This window comes from Ctenopharyngodon idella, chromosome 10 (genome assembly GCF_019924925.1).
Source record: "Ctenopharyngodon idella isolate HZGC_01 chromosome 10, HZGC01, whole genome shotgun sequence".
Classification (NCBI taxonomy): domain Eukaryota; kingdom Metazoa; phylum Chordata; class Actinopteri; order Cypriniformes; family Xenocyprididae; genus Ctenopharyngodon; species Ctenopharyngodon idella.
The window spans coordinates 27,027,679-27,049,591 of NC_067229.1; the positions used below are offsets into that span (position 1 = coordinate 27,027,679).

The window sequence follows — 21,913 nt, forward strand, 5'->3', positions numbered from 1 at the left end:
CTCCCAGTTAGGCCTGCTGACAACTGCACAAAACTCCTCTAAAACCATTCTGGGAGACCAGCTGAGCACTTTAGGTTGGTTCAAGCCTTTTTGTAGGAGGGAATGCAATGTTATTGTCTTTTTAAGGTCTTTTCTCTGTCTTGTGTGCAGATGAGTGATAGAAGTGAAGCTGGAGCCTCATAAATTTACACCATGACTATGCAAACCTCGTTTGCTGTCGGCTGCATTTTCTCACGGGGATGCATTAACACTCAGCAGGAACACAACCTGCCAATTTCCCAAGTGTGAATCAGCGGATATATCACCTGTTCCTCGCAAGAGCTTCCAAGGACATCATCATCCATGACGTGTTAGCAACAGCTCATGTTAAGATGCTGCTTAGGGTTTTGTGTAACAGCCTCCCCTCTTTGCTTATCCAATTCGATGTAAAAAAAAAAAAATATTTACATCCAATTTGATGTAAATTTACAATATATTTATTGTAAACTTCAATTACAATAAATATATGAACTATGTGTTCTTTTTTTAGTTATATAAGTCTAGCATTGTTTGTTTGCTTTGATAATTTGTTATCTGACATTCATACATTTTTAAGTGACTCAAGTGTCCAAATACTTTTTGGAGGCCATATGTAAAATATTGAATACTCTTTTTTTTAGAAAAAGACTACATGAATAATGGCAAAATCTAATTTTACAAGTTATACCTTGAACGATAACCAGTTTTGGGGAAGTCTTCAAGGGGACCTATTATGCTATTTTACATGTTCAACTTTCTTTGGTCTGTAATGTTAATGTTTGAGCATGAAAAACATCTGCAAAGTTACAAAGCACAAAGTCACTCCAAAGGGAGTTATTCTCTATGTCAGTTTGCACTGTTTCTGATCTCCCTGAAACGCTTCCTTTTTAGTCTTGAGATTTTTTTTTCAGCACAATATCCCTCATTAAAAATGCCAGAGAAGTGCTGCAACTATGTCAAATATGGGGGGAAATTGTGTTTTTTGAACATTCAAGCATGAAAACCTATTCTAGTAGAGCCCAAAAACAAAATCAAGGCTTTGAGAAAGGGCATAATAGGTCTCCTTTAAGGATTATATGAATGTTAGTCTAGTGTTGTACATCAGTATTGTCCTGTTTCACGATACCTTCCTGTGTGAATAACATATTGTGTGATACTAAGAAAGACGTACTTTATTGCAAAGGGTGAGAAGGAACATTCATTTTCATTCTGCTGGTCATTTACAGCCAGATGATGTGTGGAACAGCTACTGATGCTATTAATTTGATTGAGGTAGTGTGTACGTCAATATCAAATTTATACCTAACCATCTGATCGCATACCATTTTGGCATCATCTATTGAGAGAGTGATTTATAGCAGTGGTTCTCAACTGATTTTGCTCCTGGATCCAAATGGACATTAAGTGGTGACACTCCCGAATGTAACCTATAATTAATGCAGGCTGGGTCATATTTCCTATGACCTTTCATAGTTCATGGTTTGTTAGGATGAATGCTTGTCAATGTATGCATCAGATTTGGTTCCAACTGGCAATAAAAAAATCCAGTCATTTCAATAGGAATCTGGGCATGAGGGCTAAAGATTCTCCACGCAAATTTTGCAGTTGGTTCAGTTGGTCACACAAATTTGCCGCTTTTACCAACAGAAAGATGCATTTATGTGATCAGAAGCATTTATGTCATCATGTTCATCAATTTGAAATTAACCATTACATTTTGATGTCATATTTAAGACTTGTGAGACATAAATCATTGTCGTTACTGAGAGATTGCTCATATGAGAGTATTAAAGGGTTAGTTCACCCAAAAATGAAAATGATCCCATTTTTTACTCACCCTCAAGCCATCCTAAGTGATTTTTTTCTTTCAGCAAAACACAATCAGAGTTAGTTTAAAAAACATCCTGTCTCTTCCCAGCTTTATAATGGGAGTGAATAGTAATTAGAAGATTTTGAAGTTCAAAAATGTGCATCCATCCATCATAAAAGTAATCCATACAACTCCAGGGGGTTAATAAAGGCCTTCTGAAGCGAAGCAATGCGTTTTTGTCAGAAAAATATCCATAATTATAACTTTATAAACTGTAATCAGCTTCTGGTAATGTCCATCTGTGCGTGCATTTCGAGTTCTAGCGTATTATGTAGGATGTAGGAGCTTAAGCTTAAGTGAGAGTAGATGTCTCTCGCAATTCAAACAAATACGGCTGGGCAACAAACTCAAGCTCTTCCGACATTTCTCTTTAAAAATTCTCATTTTAGACTTCTAATTTGTGACCATTGTTTTGTTTTGCTTTATCCTCTGAGCTTCCACATTTATTACAGTGATTAATTTATAAAGTTATACATTCGCTTAACACATCGCTTCACTTCAGAAGGCCTTTATTAAACCCCTGGATTATATTTATGATGGATGGATGTGCTTTTTTGGGCTTCAAAATCTCAGTTACAATTCACTCCCAATATAAATCTGGGAAGAGCCAGGATATTTTTTAATAGAACTCCAATTGTGTTTGGCTGAAAGAAGAAAGTCATATACACCTAGGATGGCTTGAGTGTGAGTAAATTATGGGATCATTTTCATTTTGGGGTGAACTATCCCTTTAACTCTTTCCCCACCAGCATTTTTTTTTTTTTTTTTTTAAGTTTCCAACCGAGATGGGGAATATCACTTCCATCAACACCCCCAATGCTTCACAGTTCTGTATCTCTTCCTGGGTCAACATTTCATTCAGTAACGTTCAGCAGTTTTGATTTATGTGCTGTTTAATGTTTGACTTCAAACTTATATCACTTTTTTCTGCTTCTTCTTCGCCTGTGTTTTCATCTTTCAGAATATGCATAACACCGTGTCTACACCAGATGCAACCGCATCCAGTGTAGAGAATATCACTGATTATAATGAGTTCTATTGTTGTTTGACGCATCACGCTGTTCGCGTCCGGGGTAGCCATGGTGTAATAGTGCCCCCTATGCAGTGTAACAATGAAAACATGGATTGCCAGGAAATTCAGTCAATGGTGGCGAAAGAGTTAAAATATATTTTTACATATAAGAGTTTTGTCATAATAAATGGTGTTGTTACCAAAAACAGCACTGGTTTTGTGTAGTATATTTGCTATGTTTGTAGTTATCAATTATTATTTAAGTACTAAAAAATCATTAATGAAACTTTTTGATTCGTTTCCCTATAGTCATGCCCCGTCTGTTGAGAACCATTGCTTTAGAAAGTCAGAGTAAACTTTCTTCATAGTCATTTTTGGTCAATTTGAAGCATTTGTGTGCACAAATGATAACGTAACTTCTATGTTGGATGGGAAGAATATAACATTTTCACCACTGTTCTGGCTATATGAGATACACATTACATATCTGGCAAGCATAGCATATAAAATATTACCTTATGTATTACCACACTCAAACAATCTAAATCATTACTTTTCAGTATAACTCTTGCAAATTCTAAAAATCATTCCAAGGCGTCACTATGTTTGCTCTAAGTAGAACAATTGATTTTAGCATGCTGCCCAAAACCAATATACCTTACCTGTGACCTCATAAGATATTTTAAGATGTTGATTAGTAACCGCATGAATACATCTTAAGAAAATCCTTTGCCGTACAGTGTATCTTCCCCAACTGGAATCCAAAATCATCATAAACATTTCCAGTTGGAAGACATTGAGGTTCAGAGCTCTGAGGTCACAACTATGCTTTAAGGTTCTCCAAAAGTCATATGTCACAAATTAGAGTTTAGGCTTGACGTGACCTCACAATTTGAAACATAATTACACAAATCAAAACCCATCTGTCAATGATTCTGAGACTGATACTGTAAAAGACTGTAAATGATTCTATATTTGTGGTCTGTATGTAATTGCTTCTCTCAAACGGGAAAACCAGACTATAATAAATGTTTATTCACTGTGGGTGCAAAGAAAAAAGTTTTTTTTTCCCCCCTTCTTTTTTTCTTTGTCTCGATTTGAAAATGAAAGTTTTGAAGCGCTTTAACATGGTATGGTGTGCATATTGTGGAACGAACATTCTGGAAGCTTTCATCCTCTGCTTTAATCTTTGATGACATGAAGTATTTGTTATGAATGGCCATTGTTACTGCTATTATTAATACAGCACACATTGTATCAAGGCACAGTAGCTGCTGTCAAAAACAGCTCCTTTCATAAACTTTCAACACTTCATGCATTACTATAAATATCGTCATGCATGAAATATCTTATGTAGTGCTTTCTTGATGTTTATGTGCATTGAATTGTGTCATTAGTGCTTTGCTTAAAAAAAAAAAATCCTAATAATAGACTGTTTAAATGGTTCTATTGTGACAAATACCTCATTTAGTATTACAATAAACTGTTTACTTAAACTTTTGTTATAGCCAAGTATGTGCGATATGAAATTGATTTTCAAAATGTAAAAAAAAAAACATTTTTTTTTTTTTTTTTTAGAAAAAAAAAAGTCATTTTAGAACATAAATTCCATATTGGCACATATTTTACTTTTTCATCAGTATAAGAACTTGAGTGAAAAATGAACTTTATGATCCATGTTATCCAGCTTGATTTGAGAATGTTCCAGAGAAATTTGTCACATTTTCAGTGTGTCCACACTTCAACAGATCCTTAATCCTAATAATCAACAAACTGCCTTGGTTCACCATGTGGTTAATGCTTGCACAACACAAGTTAGTTATTCACAATGAGAAGCCGTGACTCACCTCTCTGAAGCCCTTCAGTCAGGCTGAAATATGCCAGAAAAAGTATCAGTGGAATGATTTTAAGGACCTTCATGTTCACCTTAGAACGTTCTGCTTCGAATCAGCATTAAAATCCATTTGTCAGCCTCATATCAAAGCTCTGAAATGAAGTCCCTGCAGATAGTACAGTGTGTGTTCGTGTGCTGCAGACAGGCCTGCGATCTGTTCGAGTCACTATGCTTGTGCGGTTAGCTGAAGATAGACAGGACCAGCTGCTGGATATGCTTACAGTGATATGGGGGGGCCGAGGTACAGAAAGTGCTCAGAAAATACCAATAATGCCATTTTTATATAAGGGAACATGTTGTAGTATGTTTGTACTGCCAAAATTCAGACCTCATATGATTTAGTGTGAACATGATGATTCACATCATGAATGAAATTGTAGGAAATAAAATCACTATTACAGTGTTTTGCGCTAATATCACTTCCGACATTCAATTTAGAATCTACCCTGCATAATAAATACTTTAATATTTCATAAAAAATGCTTCCCTTCACTTTAGTTCTTTATTAATTAGATGTGTTTTAGAGGAATTTTACCAATTTCACACAATTCCTTTTGGACTCATGTTGTGAATCCACTTTAACAGCTGAATCGTATTGCTAAATTATATTTTTTGAAAGTAAGTGTAAGAAGTTATGTTTCTCTCTATGTGACTTGACCGGCACTCAGAAACGCACGCCTGTCCTCCCTCACTCATAGCAATAGCATGACAGGCACAGCCTTTGCATTCAATTCGCCTTTGTATGGAAAGGCCCACCTGTTGCTCACTGGCCCGTACGTACCGATTTATTTTAAGCTGGAGAGTGACATTTCCCAAAGTGACTGTTTATGTCCCCATCCTCTGCACTTTTGCCTTTTACGGGTAATTGCATTACAACGTTTTATTCTGAGCGTGCACAACACATGATATGGAGAGAAATCTGCTAATATCACTTCTGAAGAGGCGTTTGTTTTGACAGTTTTTTATTTATACATAGAACTTAGAATGTCCTGAAAATACATGCATCATTGAGTATTGAGTCTATATTTTATTAGAAAAAAAAGAACAGTCTATGACCGCTGAATTAATTCAGTTGGTTCTACCAAAATTAAGAGAATGTACACTTTTTTTCCTTCAGGCACATGCAAAATGTATTCCTATTATTTATAGTAGTTTCAGTAGTTATCATTTTTTAGTTTACATGGATTGTGTCTTATCTTTCTGTCTCTGTCTCTCTCTCTTTCTCTCTCTCTCTTTAATATATATATATATATATATATATATACACACACACACTAGGGGTGTAACGGGTAACGGTACACAAATATTCCGTTCAGTACGTACCTCGGTATTGAAGTAACGGTTCGGTACAGCAGAGGGAGAGAAAACTAAACATAAAATTGTTTCTTTTTTTATTAAACAGTGGTTTATTGAACAAATGGTGTCTCTCTCTTTAAATAAATTTAATTATACTTTACATTTTCTTAAGGATAAAAAATGATCTCAGCTAATGCTGAACTATATACAGGGAGCCCTTTTTTGCACATTACTGTAATATTAAAGGTTACAATTAACAACAGAGCCAAAACTATTAAATTCAGTTGCTATTTAATTTTTTGATATAATAATCAACACTCACAACAAACAAACAAACAAAAACATGTGAATTGCACAAAAGGCAGTTTTTTTCATTAACATCTAAATCTAATTATAAAATTATAAATATTTTTTCTACTCCAATTCAGGAATGTTACCAGCACCTTGTTGAATCTATGCAAAGAAGAATTAAGGCAGTTCTAAAGGCAAAAGGGGGTCTAACCCATTACTAGCAAGATGTACATAATAATGTGGGCAGTGGGTATATATATAAATCTATAGTCTGAGACAACACTGAACATTTGAGATTATTTTCAATTAAACCCAGAATTATTTATTTGATCAAAAAAAAAAAAAAAAATGCAGTAAATACAGTAATAATGTAAAAAAATTATTACAATTTAAAATAATAGTTTTATACTGTAATATATTTTAAAATGTAATTGATTTCTGTGATCATTACTCCAGCCTTCAGTGTCACATGATCCTTTAGAAATCATTCTAATTTGATGCTCAAGAAATATTTCTTCTTATTATCAATGTTGAAAACAGTTGAGCTGCTTCATATTTTTGTGGAAAGAATGAACAGTTTGGTAAAAAGAACTTTTGATCAGTTTAATGCATCTTTGTTTAATAAAGGTTTTAATTCCTTTAAAAAAATAAATAATAATAATAATAATAATAATAATAAAACTTTATGATTTCAATCTTTGGAACAGTAGTGTACTGAGGTTCATGAAATGGAGTCTATTGTAATGGCAAAGTTAACATCATAGGGAGGCTGAAGACAGCTGCGATTCCTCAGATGTTCAGTTCGTAACCCTAACAGTGTCACCCAGAGATTTGGCAGACATTGAGATATTACAGTGATCACCCAACAAGCATTCTGCAATACAATATGAGTGAGGCAGAACTATAACACAGTCTGACTCCAAACCTACCTTTTAAAAGGTCCAAACTTATGTAGGCCTGCCTATCCAACTGTAAATCACTAAAACAGTAAATAAATAAACAGTAAATAAAAACACTCCAACACAGTGCCTTAGATTCCATAGGTCTCTGTGCCACTTAAGTTATACTGCCATCTCTTGTACAGCTAGAGAAGAGCTTCAACACCATGAGCCAAGGATTTCAGTAATTGCACGTTCCTATTTAGCAAACCTGTAGATTTCAAAAGATATCCCAATCTGTAATGTGGGCTAACATGAAGTTAAACGACTCTGGGTTGCACAGCTGTTTTGACTTTGTTCATTTTAGCAGCTGTATGTGTGTGTGAAGCAAATGCAGTTTAAATGAAATGTAGCAACTTTCTAATGATTAAAATGCACAGCTAAAGCAAAAACATGGTGAGTGTGTGAAAAAGAGATTTCAAAACATGGTATATTGCAAACCTCTGTGCAATATTTTGAAATAGCGTGGAGCTGTTGATGGGTCTTTAAAAGGCTGGACAAAGGTTGAGGGTCAAAGTGCACTTGTGTTTTGTCATTCTTTCTGAATATTGCAGCTTTTGGGAGTGTCTATTTGTATTATAGATCAGAACTTAACACATTTTATCTACACACACACACACACACACACACACACACACACGTTTGTTTTGCTATCTTAGTGAGGACATTCCATAGGCGTAATGGTTTTTATACTGTACAAACTGTACATTCTATCCCCCTACACTACCCTACCCCTAAACCTACCCATCACAGAAAACATTCTGCATTTTTACATTTTTAATAAAACATTGTTTAGTATGTTTTAAAGCTACTTTAAATATGAGGACTCATGAAATGTCCTGTGTACCAGTGTAATACCCATGTCATTATACAAATTTGTGTCCTCATAAATCATATATCATTGGGTTGTTTACATAATGCTTTGAAAGTTAAGTTATATTTGTTATTTAAAAACTAGCACAAATCAAAACTGTAACATTGTACAATAAGGTTTTATTTGTTAACATTAACTACATTAGTTAACATGAACTAAGAATAAACAACACTTCTACAGCATTTATTAATCTTAGTTAATCTCAAAATTTACGAATGCATTTTTAGATCAAAAGTTGTATTTTTTAACATTAGTTAATGCAGTGTGAACTAACATGAACATGACTATTTTTTAAACATTAATAAATTAATAAATGCTGTAAAATTGCTCATTGTTAGAAGTGTTACCAATTAAGAACATGACCGTATCTTAAGTAAAAAAATTTTAATTATTTCAAATTATTTAATACTTTCTGTATACAGTACCTGCATAAAGTTTATTTTATTGTTTTTATTTTTATTATTATTATTATTATTGTTTTTTTGTTTTTTTGTTTTTTTGCATGTTGCTTTGTTTGTGTGGTTATTTTTTTTTTCTTTTGCATCACAGGAATAATTTACATCTAAAAATATATTAGAATAGAAAAGTTGTTTTAAATTGTAATAATATTTCACAATATTACTGTTTTTACTGTATGTTTGATCAAAAAACATTAAAGAATCTTACTGACCCCAAACCTTTGAACGGTAATGTATATTACAGAAATATTTCTCTGATATTAATTAATTAATTTTTCTGCAGAAATTTTACTATGACAACCCTATCAAATATGTAGCTTTGTGAGTAATTTTGTGCGTCACTCATAAAACAAAACTTCCTGTTGCGCCAACAAATTCAAACAGAGCAATTCATTTAAGGGTGTGTTCATACATTCGCTGCATTGACAGGCATTCCCAGAATGCACTTAGAAGAGGTGAGTTGGATCAAGTTACAGCACAACATTGAAATAATCACCAGAAAAACACCTGACAAGGACTATAGCTCTTCATTCTGTGACACTGCTATTGCCGCAGCAGTTTGGGAAGAGATATGTGACCCCTTCCTGTTAAAGTCCACTGACACTGGATCTAAGCAGACAGCAGGTGAGTGAACTGTGAGAGTGTTTATGTGCTACTACAGTATTATATTTAAAGAGTTACATCAAGTCTGTTTATGGGAAGTATGCTGTTATACGTATGTTACTGGCAGTAGCCTTCATAAAAAAAGTGACTTACAACAAAGTAGCCTACATTGTATTATGAAATTACCAGGTAACTAAGGAAGTAAGAAATTCAATTGAAAACATGTTATGGTTATGAATATACACAAGGGACTTCAAATCTTTATCTAAAATGAGTTCTGAATTGAGTTCACACTATGGCTTTAAATTTCAATGTTGTTTCATTTGAGACTTGTGTCATTGTTTGTTTGATTGCATTCGCCAAGCACTGCTGACAGATAAATTTACATACAGATGCACATCTTTTGCCAGTCAAAGCTGTGTTTGCCGCGGAGCTGGATTTGTATCTGTGGTTTGTAGAGAGCATGCTCCAACTTGAAAAACCACACCGCTCCCTCGTCAGTCAAATTCACTGAATGTTCCTGGTCTGACTGAGCGAGCGAAGTGAAAGTACAACTCAAACAACCCTAAACACACAAGACCGGCAGTCTATTTTTTTCTCCAATGGCCTCAGGCTTTAGTGTTTAAAGAAAGAAAGCACAGCATTTTGAAAGGGTCCGTTTGCTAGTAACATGTGCGTGGACACATCAGCTGCCTTCACTCAAATACCAGAGACTATTAATGCAGACAAAAACGTGTTTGAACACAGTTGGAACTCATCTGAATAAATATCCAGCAGTCTTGACTTGAATGTCTTCATGCCTTGAGTTTTTTAGGTTTTAATGGTGCATGAAAAATGTACTTTCTTTGTAGATCGGGTTGGTTTGTTGAAATGAATGCAGGTCAGTCAAACTCTGTTGTTCAAATTGGTGCTGGAAAATCTTGTTCCAGGTGAGTACTTATATATTTTAATATATTGTATTTAAATAGATATTTCTTGCAATCAACGGAATATATATGATATAACACGTGGCATACTATTATAAGCAGTATATTAAGTCTGAGAAGACATTTAAAATTTGAGATTCAAAATCTAATTTAAACCTGGAAATGAACCTTAAAGGGTTAGTTCAGCCAAAAATGAAAATTATGCAATTAATTACTCTACCTCATGTCATTCCAAATCTGTAAGACATTCGTTCATCTTCAGAACACAAATGAAGATCTTTTTAATGAAATCTGGGAGCTTTCTGTCCGTCCATGGACAGCCTATGCCACTTCCACTTTCAGGCCCCAGAAAGGTAGTAAAGACATCATTAAAGTAATCCTTGTGACTCCATTGGTTTAACCTCAGGTTTGTGAAGTGACACGGGTGCTTTCTTTGTGCAAAAAAACATAATTTACCACTTTATTTACAAGTGAAATGATGTGATGTGTGGCCAAGTATAGTATCCCATACTCAGAATTTGTGCTCTACATTTCACCCATCCAAGTGCACACACAGAGCAGTGAATATTGAACACACACACACCATGAACACCCGGAGCAGTGGGCAACCATTTTTGCTGCGGCACCCGGGGAGCGATTAGGTGCCTTGCTCAAGGGCACCTCAGTTGTGGGTAATGAGAATGGAAGAGAGCACTGTTCATTCACTCCCTCCACCTACATTTCTTGCCGATACCAAGGCTCAAACCCGAGACCTTTGGGTTACAAGTCCGACTCTCTAACCATTAGGCCACAACTTAAAGCTGCAGTCCGTAACTTTTTTTAGGTAAAAATTATATAAAAATCATTTAGCAAGTACATATCCAGCCAGTGTTCATCTCCTTATCTTAGCTCGATTCACAACGGTAAGCTTGTAATAATGTTTTATAATAAGAGCGACTTGGTGGATTTCCGCGGGAAATTTAAGCATGCAGCAGTTCGTCTTTGCGTCATTACATCACGTCTGTAAACAGAAAGGAAGGAGTCCAGGCTAGTCGGCTTTATAATGTGAGGATGCTGCTTGTAGCGGATAATTTATAGCTTGTTCTCATAGCAGCTGAAATAATTAAACTTATCATTTTGATGGTGGATTGTAATCAGTGACAACTGGAGATTTACCCGTAGTCAAAAAGCAAAAGACTTTGGACTGTGGAGTGGCTACAGAAATTGAAATCTACAGGTAACGCTAATACACACTAAATACACATAGTCACGCAATGCTGATGTTGTTAACATTAACAATTTGAGAACAAAATATAACAGTAATAATAATTTGTACGGTTTGGCGTGATTCGAGCTAAGCGATCGTTAGATTTAATCATTATTGGCAGCACGATTTATTGTAGGCCTAATGCTTTTTTCCTCAGTTGGTCAGAACAAAAGTAGCAGACATGTTACTTACTACTGTTACAAATTCTTATATTTGTCATACTTTCAAGACGTAGAATCTGTGATTCTGAAGTACAGTATCCACACCGGTGTAGTGATTGACAGCAAACATTAGATTCATCCGCTGAGGAGTCGTGCCGATGCACAACGCACATAACGATAACAATTCCGCATATGACTGCAATCGCAGGTTTCAAACAGAGATGGTGACAAAGAGGAAAAATGGCGGACTGCAGCTTTAATCTTTAGAAAATATTCATCTCCAATGCATGTCACATAACAACTTTGTTCTCATGTCAACACAACACGCATGCGTCATGCTGCACATTGGAGATTTTGTAAAGAAAAAAATCCACTAGAGTCACATAGACTGAAAATGGTATAGTGGAGTAGTGATAGTTGTGTAGCTGTCAATGGAGGGACAGAAAGCTCTCAGATTTCACTAAAAAGATCTTCATTTGTGTTCCGAAGATGAACAAAAATTTTACGGGTTTGGAACGACATGAGGGAGAGTAATTAATGAAATCATTTTCATTTTTGGATGAAATATCCCTTTAATATGAAGTTTAAAGTTTTACATTTTAGTTTTGAATAAACATTTTACTCAGATTGTTATAATGTTCCCTTGCAATTAAAAATAGATAATAGTTAAGTTAAATTAAGTGTTAGGGTTCAGGTTAGTAGAGCAAGTTGACATCTAGTTGCAGTTACGTATATTCAGTAGAATGTCTGTTGGGGAGCATCAAAATAAAGTGTTAGCAGATATTAAGCAGACAGTCTACTAATACTCTAATGAGAGTTGACATGTAGCTGCAAAGATTCTTATAGTTAGTTTGCATCAAAATAAAGTGTTACTCTGTCTCTTTCTTACTGTTTTTTTTTTTTTTTTTTTTTTTGAATTCAAAGGGCTGAATTTTTCTCTTTATTGAACAACTACAACTGCTTTCTTAAAGACAAAACACACCTGCAGCTCTCTATCTATGAGGTGAAACATCATTCTTATATCTTTATGGATGATAATGCAATCGTTAAATTAATAATGCTTAATTAGTGCACGTGAGATACAAGTTTGGCCATTTTAGTGGGTATTTGATTGTACCGTGTGGCTTTGCACCCTTGTTTGTGGACTTTGGGCCCTGGAAAACTTAAAGGCCTATAATTATGATTTGCAAACAAAAAACAGCATTTTGCTGCCCTCTGCTGACACAGTATAGCAGTATCACAGACCAGTCAGTAAGATGTCATGTTTGCTTTTTAGAATGCAGGGAAGGTGACATTTGAAGGCATCCTTGCCATTTCCTGGGGTGTGAAGAGACCCATTCAGTTACAAATACAAGATGAGAAACAGATATTTACAAATGACTCATCAGTCAAGTCACCAGACCCTATGAGTCCACTTGGAAACAAAAGGTTAGTATTATATATATATATATATATATATATATATATATATATGTGTGTGTGTGTGTGTGTGTGTATATATATATATATATTTTTTTTTTTTTTTTTTTTTTTTTAACCATCCATTGTTTATGTGCAATAACCAGCGTTGTATTGCATGTAACATGTTCTTTTCAGTTAAAGGGAAAGGCTGTAAGAAATATGTTAAAATGTTCTGATCTATTTAAAGGAATTTTCCAGGTTCAATGAAGCTTAAACTTTTTACTGACAACATTTTTACTGACATCAGTGGCATGAAAAGCTAACTCGTTCCTGTACTGTACAATGGATGTCTATGGGCATGTTTAAATTCGGCATGAAACGAAAGTTGTCTTTTCTGGTGAAACTGCTTTTCGAACTAGAAAAACTTGATTTTGCCCATGGGAAGTGATTGAATGGTTGTGGTTTGCTATTGGTGGATCTCATGTAAGTGATAGAGAAGTGTTTACAAGAGGGAGAAGTTATTTTGATTAAAGATTATGAGGGCACATAAATTTAAAATTATTTATAATGAATACAAAATTTGCAATACTATATTAAAAAACAAAATGTCATTTTTGATTTCATGGTGACAAGACCCCATGAAACCAAGTGATGCTGTGTTGATGTATTTCCTACTGAAACAAAGATGGCGTGGGATATATTGAAGGGCTCATCTCTTCATCCCTAAAACAGTCTTTAGTTTTAGTTTGCCTTTAGATTACGTCATAAATATGATTTGCTACTTGTAGGTGGAATTAGGGGAGGGACATTCTCATACTAGAGAGCATTTGATTGGACAACATTTGGATAAACATTTGATGAGTCATCAATATTTTCAGTTTATTTTCCAGGAAGAGAAGGACTATAAACTTTAAAATATCTGCTAAAAGTTTACTCGGTAACACTTTAGTATAGGGAACACATATTCACTATTAACTACGATTTTTCCCTCAATAAATTCCTAATTTACTGCTTATTAATAATTAGTAAGTTTGTTGTTAAGTTTAGGTATTGGATAGGATTAAGAATGTAGAAGAAGGTCATGCAGAATAAGGCATTAATATGTGCTTAATAAGTACTAATAAATAGTCAATATTCTAGTAATATGCATGCTAATAAGCAACTAGTTAAAAGACCCTAAAATAAAGTGTTACCGTTTAGTCGTATAGTATGAGTATATGAATACAAGTACCTTTAAAGCAAACAGTAGGGTTTTTTTTTTTTCTATTGATCATAGATAGAACAAATTCTACACTCTTCTTAGTTCTGTTCTTAATCACAAATGTTGATCTGAATATCAACATTTGTGAGATTTAGTCAGTCAGTATTATGCTGAATATCCAAGTTTTAGTGTCTATTTGTTATTGAGGGATTTAATATTTTTAGATTTATGGAGTAAAAAAAAAAAATAATAATAATAATAATTAAAAAGTTAAAATTATAGACCCTTGAGGTAGGATTGTACCAAAGAAGGGCACTCAATTCATGTTGTAATTATTATATAATCTCTTGATGTCTAAAAACAGACAACTTTTGTTTGATGAAAAATAATGATTGGAAGCCTGGAATAAAAAAACATAAATAAAAAGATTACATAATCTGAACGCAAAGCACAGTTTATTGATTTCAGCTTTGTTAAATTGGCAGCAGATCATGTTTATTTCAACTAATGTTTCAGAGAAACTTGCTTCTCCTTCACTTTTAAAAAATAAATGTACCAGGAAGAACCAAAAAGAGGTTTTCGCAGCGATGCCATTCTGGTTACCCAAAGAACCTCTTAAATAAACATTTTTGACAAATCTTTTCCACTACAAAGAACCTTTTGAGCAATGGAACTGTTTGGATGTTGAAGGTTCTTCACTGAACCATAGATACCAATTAGAACCTTCATTTTTTTTAGAGATGATGATTATTTTTTTTTTTTTTTGACCTGTCATTTTTTGTCAACAATTAGTCTTGCAGCTTTAGCTTCAAAACAGTATATTTTTTACTGTGTATCTTTTGTTTTCAAAAACTAAGTGACAAGTCAATATTTTCTTTGGTATGTTACAAATGCTGTTGACAGAGCGCAAGTTGTTTTTAACATGGAACAGAACAGAACTAACTAAACAATGATTATCTACAGTGGGAAGATAAGGTTTGAACATTTAATCTGAATAAAATGGGCACAATTTTAACAGGAAGCCAGTGGACACAAAACAAACTTTCTGTCTTAGATGAGATTAAGCCATTTGTACAGTTTGCACAGGACAAAATGACCTAGCAATCATTGTTAAAGATTCAATCTTTTTTTATGCTTTCTCAATAGAGTATATTTTTGTGATTTGATAAAATGTTTCTATTAGGGGTATGACACGTTGGGGAGAATTTGATGATCTTCGTATTGATGAAGTGGAGGAAGCTGGACCCACAAAACCTGAAAATCCTAATAAAGGTTCCATTTCTTTTACTTTTCAGCTACAATTGGCACAGACAGTATAGAGTGCATTAGTGCCGCCCCCATTTTCAGTGGCACTGTATTCCCATTCATTTTTCCCATAGAGATTTTTTTAAAAGTTATAAGAGTTATAAGCCATGAACCAAGACAATCAGATACGAGGTGAATCACAACACTACAAAAGCAAAAAAGTATTTGAAAATTGGACAAAAATACAAAAGTACAAGACTGTGTACTTAACAGCTTTAGTGGGGGAAAGAACTACAATCCCATGAAGCATTGCAAAGCATTGAGATATGTGTGTGTGTGAGAGTTTATTGCAAAATATGCTTATATACAAAAACGCCATTCACAGTGCTTCATGGGAGTGGACGGAGACAACAAGAGCCGCATGTTGCTTTTTTCAGCTTTCTGATTTGTGGAATTTTCTGTACAGCATCATGGGTAATGTAGTTTTTCCACCAGGAATTATGCTGTTAAACATGATTATTTTAAAAAATAAGCTGAAATAATGTGGGCTGACATCTTCAGCAGAAGCAAATACCATCGATTAACAACCTCATAGCTCACAGTAGGGCTGTCTTTAAAGGTTTTTAAGTTACCATTAAAAATCAGTTTCCCTATGGAGAAAATGAATGGAGTTTTTACTTCTGACTGTTGCACTCTATTTGAAGACAGTAGAATTAGCACTATGGCAACATATGCTTTTAAATAGGTTTCCTTACAACTGATAGAAACTTAAAGGTGCAATAGGTGACTCTCTACAGAAACATTTTTGTTATGCAGGTTGAAAGTCTCCTCATATCCTGATAGCAATCACTATGTTAAGCGGTCTTATATATATCATTTGTGAAAGGAGTAGGACCATAAAATGTTCATTCAATCATTGCATTCAGTCCGAACGAAATAATAGCATGTGTTCCCTGTCGGTCAATGTGTGTTTGCAGACATTCACGCAGACATCATATGTCATCAGTGCAGTTCTTGTACGCTGTGCAGACAGAGCGAGAATGGCAGGCAAACAGCAACAACCTAACTTTCCTTCTGAACCGACAACAAGTGGCACTGGCAAAGGATCTACGAAAAGAAAGACAGTCTTAGAAAAGGCTATGATGAAAAAACGTCTAGATCAGAAAAGAGCTAAAACCAGAATTAACATCGGTGTTGCTTTTTCACACTGGAGACAACTGCGGGAGTCAAAGTGTCTGAAAGATGATGCCATGGTTGCAGTATTTCTTTTAGTACATGGTATGATTAGATTTTGATGCGTTTTGATAGTAATGCATAATGTAGCTTATGTAGTTTGTGTACCTTTATGAATTAACTCAATGACAGCAACAACCAGCGTCTAATCGGGAACTATTTTTATGTTTTCAAAGCTACTCACTGTACTGTAAAGTTTGCTCTCCAGTGAATGACACATGATGTAATCCAATAATGTTGTCTCTGGTTGTCTCGCGTCTGGTCTGTGCGCGTTCTTGTGTTTTCGAGGTGTAGCTTTGAACGGCGAATTGCAAGGAGGGTGGGATCATATGCTTTCAATGCTAGCAGGCTAAAGTTAGCATTTCCCAGATCACCTACTGCACCTTTAAATCTAAGAAAAATACATATAAAAACAGTATAATTACTTAATATTAGTGCTGTCAAATCGATTAATCATGTGTGTGTGTGTGTGTGTGTGTGTGTGTATACATATGTGTATGTATGTATGTGTATATATATATATATATATATATATATATATATACACACACACACAAATACTATGTAAACACAAACTTTTATGTTAGATGCGATTAATCAAGATTATTTGATTTGACAGCACTACTTAATATCATTCAGTTTGATTTCTGCATTAAAAAAATTGCACCTTTAATTAACACAATACTACATCTCTCTTTAAGACTACATCGAATACGAGAGCAAGACTTTAAGGCCTTCCCGGACTGTGTCTATCAGTGAAGAAAGTTCATGTCTGGTCCGTACAGTGAGTGATGTCTCGCTGGTGAAAATGAGGGTGAAAAGTAAGAAGATGGTAGAAAGTCAGAAGAACAGAAATAATCGCTTCTCCATCAATGGACATTTCTACAACTACAAGGTCTGTAGCTCATCTACCATGACCAACATGGAAGCCAGATGTAAATTATTAATAATATTGTTAGTATTATTGCTATGGCAGGCAAACTGAAATATAGGTAAACCCAGAGTACAGAAAACACATAATATATAAATAAATCCATAAAAGTCCAAAGGGAAAAATGTTTTGTGAATTTTAACTTTAAATTTGTACTTGTACTGCCATCTGTTGACATAATTCACCATGATCGCCAGTTGTATGTAAATTATGTTGCCTTCACGTGCTATCGATACATTTTAAGGGTCTTGTAAAGCAGACCAAACTTTTTAAATGGAAAGATCACCCATCAATGAAAAGTCATACACAAGATACAACTTTTTTTCTTCTATGGAATACAAAAGGGAAGATTGTGCTAATTGTACTTTCAGTTATTAGTTATTAGTTTTGCAAGCCTTTTTTTATAGCATTCTGGTTCATTTTTTTTTTGTTTGTTTTTTTTTGCAGACATCTATTTTTACACCATCATATGGCGCAACAACAAATGTGCACATTAACAGCAAGATGACAACACAAGAGGTCATTACACAGCTGCTTCTGAAATTTAAAGTAGGTATTATTATTACTACTGGCAATTCAATACATAAGCCCCTTAATGATTATATGTGTCTGATTTTATTTTGTTGTACTTGACTGATTATTTTGACCCTTAATTTTGAGACAAATTCACTGATAACCTTTTTTTTTTTTTTTTTTAATGCAGGTAGAAAACAGTCCAAATGATTTTGCTCTCTACTGCATTCATCAAAGTGGAGGTAATGTAGAATCACGGATTCAGTTTTATGTGTTTTCACCTTCAATTAATTCCAAAACATTAAAAAAAAGAAGAACATTTTAAACCATAATTTAGTTACATTTGGTCCATATTTGTTTGATAAGAATTATCCCATTGTTTAGTAACATTTGTTCCAAGATTCTCTGTCCTAGAGTTTAGACTTTGCTTATGTTTACAGAGTCAGATTTCTGATTGTTATATCCGTTTGTTCGTAGAGAAACGAAGGTTGAGCAGTTCAGACCTGCCATTGTGGGAACGTGTTCTAGAAGGACCATCAAACAGCATTATGAAAATGTTCCTCATGGATGCAGACGAACAGGAAGTTAGCCTTGATGTAAGGCTAGCTCTCCAGACATTACAGAAATTTGTATTGCCTACTCAAATAAAACTAACGTCCTGTTTCCACTGCTTTAACAGGTCGCTCAATACCTCAATTTAGAGATGCCCATTTTGAGAGTAATTCTGCAGAAGCTGGAAGAGCAAGAGCATCAAGAAGAACAAAGAATAATCGCAAAGTAGGTCTACAGTTCTTTAAGAAAAACAAAATGTGTTTTTTGCAATGACGTTCCTACTTATCAACAATGGTGTTACCTGATAGGCTTACGTGTGTTTTTATCATACAGATATGAAAAGGAACGGAGTCTGTTGTTGCATTGCTTGAAAAAAAAGATGCCGGTCAAAACCGAGACAACTGTATAAATGAAGTCTTGGCAATGGGAAACTGTTTTCCACATGAAGTCAACCACAGAGTACAAAGAGAAATGGAAAAGATGGAAACTGGAGTCTTCAGGACAATCAGGATTGTGAGATGTTCAAGAGTGCATATAGGCCGTTTCAAACATGGCTTTACTGTTAAGTTTGTGGCTGTAATGTAAATATAATGTAAAATAGTTTTCACAAATGTAATTACAATATTTATCATGCGAGAAACCAAATAAAATGCTGGTATTTGATTTGCAGTTTATTTGTGAATTAACTATAGCTATATTGCTATATATAGGCTACTGTGGCTTGCTCTCAAGATTGTATTCTTGGAAATGTTATAAAAAAAAAAAAAAAGTTTGAAAAATGACTTCATAAGTTCCAACTGGCTTACTGTAGAATTCTGGAAAACGTATATCAATAGCAGATTCTAAACATAACTTTAAAACACTTCTTCTTGGCAACATATCTGTCATTACATAATTTGTTTTTGAATAGTTTAAATATAAATACTGATCTCACTTTACTATAAAATTATCACCTTTTATAAAAAAACGAAAGTATTTTTAGGTACTTAACAAAATATAAAAATCCTTTCAAAGGGAGTTTTTTTCTATCCATGTTAGGCATTTTTACAAAAATTATCCATTCTACATAAGCTATATATCACAAAAAAATGTTTATGTCAAGAAAAAGAATGTGTGGTCAACTATCCAAAAGTGCAAAACTGTGGCAACTTGGTGTCCGTGTGAAATTCAAGAGGATCTTCTGCAGAATACCTTCTGCACCTCATGGTCATCATTCCTTGGGTTAAGGGTTACTTCAAACTTACATGCCAGTTGCTAAAAAAACAAAAACAAAAAAACAAGTCAAGTCAAAAATACGAAAAGTACACTACCGGTAAATTTGTGTTACACTGGCAACAATCGAATAGAAATAAAGTATATAAAAAAGAAATTACCTTCCTTGCCATGCCACAACCCTCAATATTTGCACCTTCAATATTTGCATCTTTGGATTTGCGGCATTTTGTCTTTCCAATAGTGGCCTCTATTTTGTAGTTTATCATATTTGTTACCTGCACAGAAAGGTTCACTGTTATTCAATGTGGATTAATACACATTTAAACATGAACAGTATGAAAATATGAAATCTGTACCTGAGTGCGAGCCGATATAATATTGATAAGTTTGAAGTATTTCTTTGCTTTGGACTTCGTGTTGAATGACTCTACAGCTTCTTTAGCAGCTTCTTGAACATCTTCCCTCTCTGGGTTGGCGTCGGTCCAGCCACCGAGCAGATCTACATTTCCTGTAAAACATGGAGAGGGAATATTAATGACAGCACTTGGCTTTTGAATAAATGTATTTGCAATGTTTCAGTTCATGAAAAACATCCACTGTACTTAAAATGATATACATTTCACCAACAAAGAAAAATGAGAATGTAGATTTTTTTTTACAATGATACAATGTTAAATCAGAGTATCCTGTGAAGTACCATGTTCGAAATTTTGAGCCTTTCTATCTTACAATTTTGATTTTTTCCCCATTCGATGCAATCTCTCAATAACAATACACAGTAGCCTAATTTAAAACAAGTAGCTAGCCTATATCCTATTTGCTATCACGGTGTGTTATTTAAAATATTCACATTTAATGCACACGAAAAAATAAAACACGTTCAACATTTGACATTTTGTAAATAATCCAACATAATAAGAACAATAAGAGCTTACTTGCTACAACTATTGTTTCCTCCAAAGGCTGGTCAGCACTGCTGAAATGAAACACGGAGAGAAAAGACACAAGGAGAAGAAAGCAAACATCCATGACTTCGGCTGCGTGATCTCTGAGAGAATGATCCAGTGAATGTGGAGAGGCTTTTAGGAATCTGCCATGTAGTCATAGAATGCCTGACGCGTTCTGATACCTCACTCGCCCTTCCCGCCAGTCAGGGTGGAGCTCGTGTGACGCCCACCGAAGTAATGAGGGTGAATCCACACAGACAGTAGCCTAAGTCAAGGGAAAGCATTCTGTGTACACACAAGTGTGTGTGTGTGTGTGTGTGTGTGTGTATAAAGGAGGAAATAAAGGGTAATCTACTTATACCGTAAGCTGCCGATCTACTGTCAGTAGCCTACGTAGACAGCTTTTCGGCATGTAATTTAGCTTCCTGTTACTTACAGGTGAAGCTTACAGAGTTTAACTACACTTTAACTACACTTGAGAACAAACGTCACTGCTTATTTATGCCTACGCTACGGCATACCTGATTAACATGTCACTTCTTTCTTTCTTCTTTTTTTTTTTTTCTTTTTTTTTTTTTTTTCTTTTTTTTGTGGCATAGATTTATTTATTTATTTATTTATATTTTTAATTATTATTATTATTATTGTTATTATTATTTTCTCTGAGATTCTGTAATTTGTATATGTATATATAGGGCTTGTATATTTTGCATTTGTAGCTACTATCAATTGTATGTCATTAATTTTCAGTGTTTTACTTTGAATGACTACAATAAAAAAAAGTAAACAATCCAGTTCATCCATGTCCTCTGTTGGGTGAATTTCTTGATAAATTACAGCAAATAAGAACATGTCTTTGAATAATGACACCTTCTTATTGAATTCTCTCATAATTGCATTTTCTTTTTTATTACAGGTATCTATCTATCTATCTATATATATATATATATATATATATATATATATATATATATAAGATTGTTGATTATGGGTGACATAGTTATTCCATTATGGTTGGACATTATGGGTGCAAACACTCTAATTTTACAATGTTTGTACAATTTAAGTTTGGTTGATGTTGAGTAGTT

The 21,913-nt window shown here is 34.2% G+C and overlaps 3 protein-coding genes across 3 annotated transcripts in view; 1 reads left to right on the forward strand and 2 right to left on the reverse strand.

Annotated features, from left to right (window-relative positions):
* The window catches only part of musk (muscle, skeletal, receptor tyrosine kinase), a 38,263-nt gene extending 33,312 nt beyond the window's left edge, over positions 1 to 4,951 (reverse strand). The window contains exon 1 of the mRNA XM_051911189.1: positions 4,748 to 4,951. Within this exon, the coding sequence (XP_051767149.1) occupies positions 4,748 to 4,820 (73 nt within the window). The 5' untranslated portion in view covers positions 4,821 to 4,951. The remainder of the gene's footprint in view (positions 1 to 4,747) is intronic.
* Positions 4,952 to 9,025: 4,074 nt separating this feature from the next.
* rassf6 (Ras association domain family member 6) lies at positions 9,026 to 19,326 on the forward strand. Its single transcript, XM_051910788.1, has 11 exons — positions 9,026 to 9,275; positions 10,106 to 10,183; positions 12,512 to 12,590; positions 12,864 to 13,015; positions 15,373 to 15,461; positions 17,369 to 17,562; positions 18,046 to 18,147; positions 18,302 to 18,353; positions 18,589 to 18,707; positions 18,791 to 18,888; positions 18,997 to 19,326. The coding sequence occupies exons 2-11, from the start codon at positions 10,125 to 10,127 to the stop codon at positions 19,070 to 19,072; spliced, it is 1,020 nt and encodes a 339-aa protein (XP_051766748.1). The 5' UTR covers positions 9,026 to 9,275; positions 10,106 to 10,124; the 3' UTR covers positions 19,073 to 19,326.
* On the reverse strand, positions 19,317 to 21,067 carry si:busm1-57f23.1 (uncharacterized protein LOC368621 homolog). Its single transcript, XM_051910789.1, has 4 exons — positions 20,814 to 21,067; positions 20,235 to 20,386; positions 20,037 to 20,153; positions 19,317 to 19,917 (listed from the first exon to the last, which is right to left on the reverse strand). Exons 1-4 carry the CDS (start codon positions 20,905 to 20,907, stop codon positions 19,831 to 19,833), a joined length of 450 nt encoding a protein of 149 aa, XP_051766749.1. The 5' UTR covers positions 20,908 to 21,067; the 3' UTR covers positions 19,317 to 19,830.
* Positions 21,068 to 21,913: the final 846 nt, after the last annotated feature.